This window comes from Falco punctatus, assembly GCF_963210335.1.
Source record: "Falco punctatus genome assembly, chromosome: 18".
NCBI lineage: Eukaryota > Metazoa > Chordata > Aves > Falconiformes > Falconidae > Falco > Falco punctatus.
The window spans coordinates 4605077-4612919 of record NC_137598.1 but is presented as its reverse complement, the minus strand read 5'-3'; the positions used below and the strand labels follow the sequence as shown (position 1 = coordinate 4612919).

The following is a 7843-nucleotide window of genomic DNA, read 5'->3' as shown; positions in this document are numbered from 1 at the left end:
GAAAGAAATGGAAAAGCCGCAGGTTTTCACACTCAGGGCTCCGACATGCATGTGATCCATGCGCCCTCGGTTCGCTGCAGGACCCTCAGGGGTACCAGGACCCCAAAACCAGCCAATGCAATTCCCAGGGGGGTACGGCAGCAGCCAGGCAGGACACTGACATGAGCAGCTCTCGCATATGAGAGCAAAAAAGCGGAATGAAGTGGAAAAGCCACACGTTTTCACACTCAGGGCTCCAATGCACACACAAACTGTGCACCCCTGGAGCACCCCAGGACCCTCAGGGGGTACCTGGATCCCCAAAACAGCCAATGCAATTCCTGGGGGGGGTACAGCAGCAGCCAGGCAGGACACTGACATGAGCAGCTCTCACATATGAAAGCAGAAAAGTGGAAAGAAATGCAAAAACCGCAGGTTTTCACACTTGGGGCTCAGATGCACAAACAGTCTGTGCATCCTCAGAGCAACCCAGGGACCCTCAGGCGGTACCTGGACACCAAAAACAGCCAATGCAATTCCCAGGGGGTACGGCAGCAGCCGGGCAGGACACTGACATGAGCAGCTCTCGCATATGAGAGCAAAATAGTGGGAAGAAATGGAAAAGCCGCAGGTTTTCACACTCAGGGCTCTGATGCACACACGATCCGTGCACCCTCAGAGCACCCCAGGACCCTCAGGGGTCCTGGACCCCAAAAGCAGCCCCCAGGAACCTGCCCCCTCCCACACAGCCCCAGGCCCCGGCCCCAGGCCCAGGCCCCCTCCCACGCAGCCCCAGGCCTCACGTCCCTGCCCCCTCCCACACAGCCCCCTGCCCTCAGCCCCTGCCCCAGGCCCCTCCCCTATACCCCCGGCCCCGCCCCCGCAGGACGCCAGCGGCCCCGCCCCCCCGACGGTCCTCCCGCCAGCAGAGGGCGGCGGCCCGGGGCGGTGCCTCTCTAGCGCGGCCGGCGCGCAGCCTCTCTATGGCCGTTTCCGGTTCCGGCCCGCTCCCCTTTGTGCTGGAGAAGATGGCGGCGCGGGCGGGATTCCAGTCGGTTACTCCCAGCGGCGGCGGCGGTGGGGCCGCTGCCGGGGCCGGCGCGCTGGGTCCGGGCACGCCGGGCGGGCCGGTGCGCATGGGCCCGGCTCCGGGACAGGGCCTGTACCGCTCGCCGCTGCCGGGAGCCGCCTACCCGGTGAGGCGGGGGAGGGGCCGGCGGGGACCGGCGCTGCGCGGGGCGGGGCGGGGGGCGGTGGGGACGGGGGCGGCCCCGGCTCCTCCCGGTGGGCACTGGACGGGTTTTCTTTTCTCTGCAGCGCCCCGGAATGCTACCGGGCAGCCGGCTGGCGCCGCAGGGCCCCGCCATGGGGCCGCCCGGTTACGGCGGGAGCCCGGCGGTGCGGCCCGGGATGGCGCAGGCCAGCCTGGACCAGGCCCGCAAGCGGCCGGCGCCGCAACAGCTCCAGCAGGTGCAGCCGCAGGCCGTGCCCAACCGCAACCACAAGTAAGGGCCGGTGTCCCGGGCCGCGGGGGGTCTCAGGGCATCCCGGGATCAACGCGAACCGCGGGGGGTCTCAGGGCATCCCGGGATCAACCCGGGCCGCGGGGGGTCTCGGGGCATCCCGGGATCAACGCGAACCGCGGGGGGTCTCAGGGCATCCCGGGATCAACCCGGGCCGCGGGGGGTCTCGGGGCATCCCGGGATCAACGCGAACCGCGGGGGGTCTCGGGGCATCCCGGGATCAAACCGGGCCGCGGGGGGTCTCGGGGCATCCCGTGATCAAACCGGGCCGCGGGGGGTCTCGGGGCATCCCGGGATCAACCCGGGCCGCGGGGGGTCTCGGGGCATCCGGGGATCAACCCGGGCCGCGGGGGGTCTCGGGGCATCCGGGGATCAACCCAGGCCGCGGGGGTCTCAGGGCATCCGGGGACACCCCTGGGCAGTGGGGTGGTATCAGGGTGTCTCAGGGTGTCCCAGGATAAAGCTGGGCAGTGGCATGTCTTAGGGCATCCCAGGATCAACCTGGGCCCCCGGGAATCTCAGGGCATCCCGGGATCAACCCGGGCCGCGGGGGGTCTCAGGGCATCCGGGGATCAACCCGGGCCGTGGGGGGTCTCAGTGCATCCCGGGATCAACCCGGGCGGTGGGATGTCTCAGGGCATCCCCAGGCGGGGGCACAGACACGATGCCTCTCCCCAAAGGCCCCGCGGGGAGATGCTGGGTTTCGGGGTGCAGGCAGGGCCCCCTGGAATCGGAGGGTGAGTGGTGACCCCTCGCTGAAGCGGGGGCTGTACCGGGTGGGGGGCAGCGGCGTCAGGCACGGCCTGGGGGGAGTTGGGGGGCTCGGGCTTCTCCTGGCTGCTGCTTCTTGGGTGGCCGAAAGGGACGTCTGGTGCCTTTGGAGCTCCTCCGGGAGACCCGTCCGGCGGAGAAAAGAATAACCTGGAGCCGCTGACAGGAGCGACCCCCTGTTACGTTTGTAGTGGCGTAACGTGGCGCTCCGGTGACGCTGGGAATTCATCCCTGGATTTCAAATCCTAGAAAATTCCATCTAAAGCTCATTGAGGCTCGCAAGCCGCTTTGTTTAGGCGGTGTGTGCCAGCGCACCCTTCCCAGCTGGCCGGCACCCCGTTTTCTGAGCTCTCGTAGGGAACGTGAGGGGGGGAGGGATCGGCTGGTTGCACCGCCGCGGGGTGCGTCAGCTCTGCAGGGGGGGGGGGTTTGTGGGGCGAGCGAGCCTGACTGTGCTGACGGGGACGATGACACCCCTGAAAATGAGAACCTGGGCCCCCGACTGGCATCCAGGCTGCGAGTTCTCCCACCGGTGGCTTTGCACAGGGAGGGGAGCCCCCAGCACAGCCTGACGCCCCCTCCCCCCCTGCTCCCAGCACCCCTGGGCCCCCCTGCACCTCCCCCCCTGCTCCCAGCACCCACAGGTCCCCCCTGAACCTCCCCCCCTGCTCCCAGCACCCACGGGCCCCCCTGCACCTCCCCCCCTGCTCCCAGCACCCACAGGTCCCCCCTGCACCTCCCCCCCTGCTCCCAGCACCCACAGGTCCCCCCTGCACCTCCCCCCCTGCTCCCAGCACGCACAGGTCCCCCCTGCACGTCCCACCCCGCTCCCAGCACCCACAGGTCCCCCCTGGGTTCCCGTGTGACACTAAACCGGAGGATAAGCCGTCGCCTTGCTCCCTTCGTGAGCGCCTGCGGTTAATTTGCGGAAAGCCGTTGCCGTTTTCATGCCCGTGTCTGCCTTTTCTTCCTTCGCAGCGCTAAAAAGAAGAAGATGGCTGATAAAATTCTACCTCAGAGGGTGAGTGGCACCGTGCGGTGGTGCGGCACGGGCCGGAGGAGCGTGGGGGAGCCGGCGGTGATTTGCATTCTTGATTGTCGTGTAGATTCGTGAACTCGTACCCGAGTCTCAGGCCTATATGGACTTGCTGGCTTTCGAAAGAAAATTGGACCAGACGATCATGCGGAAACGCTTGGATATCCAGGAGGCTTTGAAGCGACCCATTAAGGTAGGGGAGGGTCACATTCTGCTGGTCCTGAGCCAGGTTTGGAAGTTCTGGCTTTGGTTAAGACAGCAGGAGGGTGCCGAAGCGTGGGGCACGCTGGGAATCTTAACGCTCCGGACGTAGAGCGTGGGGAATATGAGGCAGCTAAACCCACGAAGCTCAGTTTTAGCAAAACATAAGCCAGATGGTCAGCCCTTTATTTCAGAATTCACACTGAGCCGCTGCGTTTTCTCCTAGCAAAAACGAAAGCTACGTATTTTTATCTCCAATACCTTCAATCCAGCCAAGTCTGATGCGGAGGATGGTGAAGGGACAGTTGCCTCCTGGGAGCTCCGGGTGGAAGGACGGCTGTTGGAAGACGTAAGTGTGAAATCCCCAGCTGCAGAGGTGCCTTTCTGGATCTGGAATTGGCAATGAAACCAGTTTCTTAGCGTCCGAGAGCACAGCTAGGGGCTTGATATCCTCCTTCGTCTCTGTTTTCCAAGGAGTCTGATGGTGCCGAGACCGAGAGCCCAGCTTGGAGACCGATGGGTGTCCCCATGGCAGGACACGAGTTATACAAAGTTCTTATAGCTCTAAGAATTAATGGTGAGAGCAGATCAGTGGCCCTTGTGTCCCCTGGCTCTGAGAACCAGGGCGCTTGCACTGTACGTAATTGCCGAGCGATTGAATTCCTGCAAGCTCGTCTTTTTAACTCCAGGCTTTCACTTTCTGACTTGGAACTTGATTTTTCAAGCACACGTTGGTGATTTTAGGTGTTCAGAACTTCAAAGGAGCGCTGTCGTGCACGGTGGCTGTGCTTGAGTGCTGAAACTTGCTGTCCTAACACTTTTCCTTCCTGTGTTGCTTGCAGTCTGCTTTGTCCAAATACGATGCCACCAAGCAGAAAAGAAAGTTCTCATCCTTCTTTAAATCTCTGGTCATTGAACTTGATAAAGACCTGTATGGCCCTGACAATCACCTGGTAGAGGTGAGCTGCTTTTTGCTGTGTTGCCTCTAAAAACGGGTTGGTGTTTCGGCAGACGACAGGGTTTGCGTGTCGCTTGTAACTTGAGAGTTGAGGGCACCGAAGGCTTGAACAAGTGGCTGGGAGCCAGGAGCTCTTGAATTCTTATCTTAGCTTTTCCTCTTGACTTGCCGGGGGTCTGAACGAATGTATTAACTCTTGTTTCTAAGTGGGAATAAGGCAAACTTTAGGTGGGTGGGATTTACTGGCGAGCTCACTGGGTGGCCAGCAGCAGGAGCAAAGGGGACCGGGTGTGGGGCTGCTCCTAAATTCCCTCTCCTGGCGCAGTGGCACAGGACTGCGACGACTCAGGAGACGGACGGCTTCCAGGTGAAGAGGCCGGGAGATGTAAACGTGCGCTGTACTGTCCTTCTGATGCTGGATTACCAGGTGAGATGTTGGGGGTAACAGCGCTGGGCACGTCCCGTGCGCCGTGGCTGTGGCCACCTCACCTCTCCGTGCCTTTCTTTTCAGCCTCCCCAGTTCAAACTGGATCCCCGCTTGGCTCGTCTCTTGGGGATTCACACTCAGACGCGCCCGGTGATCATCCAGGCGTTGTGGCAATACATCAAGACTCACAAGCTGCAGGACCCCCACGAGCGGGAGTATGTCATCTGTGACAAATACCTCCAGCAGGTAAACGGGGCGGCCGGAACGAGCGACGGTTGCGGTTTTTCTTGGTCGGCGGGCGCCGAGCTGCCCGTTGCGTCCCTCAGCCCCGTGTTTCCATCGCAGATATTTGAATCTCAGCGGATGAAGTTCTCTGAGATCCCCCAAAGGCTTCACGCGTTGCTTATGCCCCCGGAGCCGATCATCATTAATCACGTGATCAGGTGAGACGGGTCCACTTCTCTTCCTATTTCTGGGAAGGAGAGCGGAAGGGATGGGTGAGGCTGGCACAGGAAGGGGATGTAACACGTTCTGGTTTTCAGCAGCCTTTCCCATGTCGCCTGTCGTTGTTTCTACGTACAAGAACAGCCGCCTCTCTCCGTTACCGCGTCCCTCTTTCCCACCAGGCGCTCCCACGTTCCTGCTGTCCTTTTTGCATTACGCTTTTGTAGCTTAGATGGAGCAATCGCTGGGTCCTCGTGCTGCCAAGCCAGCCGGGGAGCTGCGCTGCGTGGTGTCAGAGCCGAAATTAACACCACCACGAGCGCGGCTTGGCCCTGCCTGCACCCCATATGCTGCGTCAGTCCCAGAGGAGCTACGGTTTGGTGCTTTCTTGAGCTCTTTAATTATTTTGGCTTCTTTCTCGTGGATGGCTCCTAGTGTTGACCCAAACGACCAGAAGAAAACAGCCTGCTATGACATCGACGTGGAGGTGGACGATACCTTGAAAACTCAGATGAATTCCTTCCTGCTGTCCACAGCCAGCCAGCAGGAGATTGCGGCGCTGGATAACAAGGTGGGAAGAAGCCCCTTCAGCTCTGCCCTCCTCACGGCCGGGTGGGAATGTGTCCCCGGAGCAGGTGACCCCTGCAGAGGCCAGGGGTTCAGCTTTGCTCTTTCGTGCCTTGGGAAGCTGGGGTGGGATCAGCCATGCTCACAGACAGGTGGCATCACCTGGAAATGCAATTTTAAAGCCAACAGTGGGAAAACCGGTAATATTTAGAGCAGGAAACTGGAAGTTGAAAATCCCGATGGGTGTAAGTCAATCGGGGAGTATAAGAATTTGCCTGGTGGATTGGGTCCCCTGATGTTTGTCTGACTTTTTCCCCTATTCAGCGGTTTAGTTGCTGTGCTTATCTCCTTCAGATTCATGAAACAATAGAGACAATTAACCAGCTGAAGACACAGCGTGAGTTCATGCTGAGCTTTGCCCGAGATCCTCAGGGCTTCATCAACGACTGGCTACAGTCCCAGTGCCGGGATTTAAAGGTAAAACCTTTCTCTTGTGTGGAAGGTGGATCCAGTCACACGCTCCCCTCATTATAACCAGCTCCCGCAGAGAGAGGGAGGCGATTTCCCGCTCGGAAAGCGAGACTAGAATTGGAGTCAGGTGTAAAAACCTGACCTGACTGTAGTGAAATTTCTTTGAGGGAAGGGGAGGGGGCCTGGGTTCGCTCAGCACAGCCGGAGTTTCCGCGCTCCCTGAACTGCCGTCCTTTGTGCTCTCCAGACAATGACTGATGTGGTTGGGAATCCTGAAGAGGAGCGTAGAGCCGAGTTCTACTTCCAGCCATGGGCTCAGGAAGCCGTGTGCCGATACTTCTACTCCAAGGTGAGTGTCCCCGGGCAGGGGTCCCCCTCCCTACCCAGCGGCTTGGGGTCCCTGTCCCTTCTCGGACGCTGCCCGTGGGAAGCGGCGGTGCTCAGCTTCGCTTGTACCCTCGGTCCCAGTTTGAGTTTATCCCTTTTCCAGCTGGGTCCCGCATTACTGGGACGCTGTGGCACTTGCACCATCTGAATCTGTTAACGCTGCGCCTTTGGCTTCTCTTGCAGGTGCAGCAAAGACGGCAGGAACTGGAGCAGGCCCTGGGAATCCGTAACACATAGGCTGCTCCGCTCCTCCCCAGCCAGAAGGCAGCACAGCTATTTTTGGCGACGGAGAGCTGCAGAGTACGCCGTTAAGGCTCACATAAACCCACTCCGGCAGCGAGGCCCACGTCATTATTCATCCTGGCATTGTCCCTCTTGGGGCAGCTCCAGGACAGCTGGGGTCTTCTGGGGTTGTGACAAGCAGCCGGGCTCCGCTGAGCACACGTTTCTACCTGGTTTTCTTCCTGACTGTTGCCTTGTCAGTCCCAAGGCTTCCGAGAGTCTCCCCGTGACTCCGTGCTGTCCATAGTGTCCCCAGTAGCCGGTGCAACCGCTGCCTCGGAGCCTTTCTCACGTTCAGAACCCACAGCCCGTTCTTCCCCAACTAGCATCTAGTTGTGGCACCAAGACCTGGCTCTGGGAAACCTGGATCTGCTGTAAATCCGGGGAATTCGGGGGCTGGTCTCTTTTTTTCCTGCCTCGTTTTATAGCCAGGGGCCGGGAGACGCAGCGGGCAGGATGCCACGAGCTGACATACCTCCCTGCCCTCACTCCCTCGCTCGGAGGGGGCTGCTGCACGGGGCTGCCTCATCGGTCACCCTCTCCCTCGAGGAAGTTACTGGTCTGTGTAGAGAATTGCTTCTTCCCTCGTCCCGTTTTGTTTGGTTTTTTTTTTCCCTGCCCTGCTCCCTTCATATTCTTTGACAGACTGTGCTAGGGGAGGCGAGGCAGCGGCTCGCTGCAGGGATGTGGAAGCGTTGGTGAGACTTCTCGGCGCTTCGGAGGACCTACAGCCACCCGCCGTCCCGGCAAACCGCCCGGCTGCTCGTTTTCCCTGTAGCAGGGAGAGGGGGATGCAG

At 60.6% G+C, this 7843-nt stretch overlaps 1 protein-coding gene across 2 annotated transcripts; it reads left to right on the top strand.

The window, feature by feature from the left end:
• Window positions 1–963: 963 nt before the first annotated feature.
• Window positions 964–7105, top strand: SMARCD1 (SWI/SNF related BAF chromatin remodeling complex subunit D1). 2 transcript variants are annotated; one of them, XM_080368186.1, is made up of 14 exons: window positions 964–1175; window positions 1297–1484; window positions 2183–2239; window positions 3252–3294; window positions 3380–3502; window positions 3737–3859; window positions 4353–4469; window positions 4794–4895; window positions 4980–5141; window positions 5241–5338; window positions 5775–5910; window positions 6261–6383; window positions 6625–6726; window positions 6948–7105. In XM_080368186.1, exons 1-14 carry the CDS (start codon window positions 1008–1010, stop codon window positions 6999–7001), a joined length of 1596 nt encoding a protein of 531 aa, XP_080224312.1. In that variant the 5' UTR covers window positions 964–1007; the 3' UTR covers window positions 7002–7105. The 2 variants fall into 2 exon arrangements, with proteins under 2 accessions (XP_080224312.1, XP_080224313.1); XM_080368187.1 differs by lacking the exon at window positions 2183–2239 and having other exon boundaries at window positions 965–1175.
• The last annotated feature ends 738 nt before the right edge of the window (window positions 7106–7843 follow it).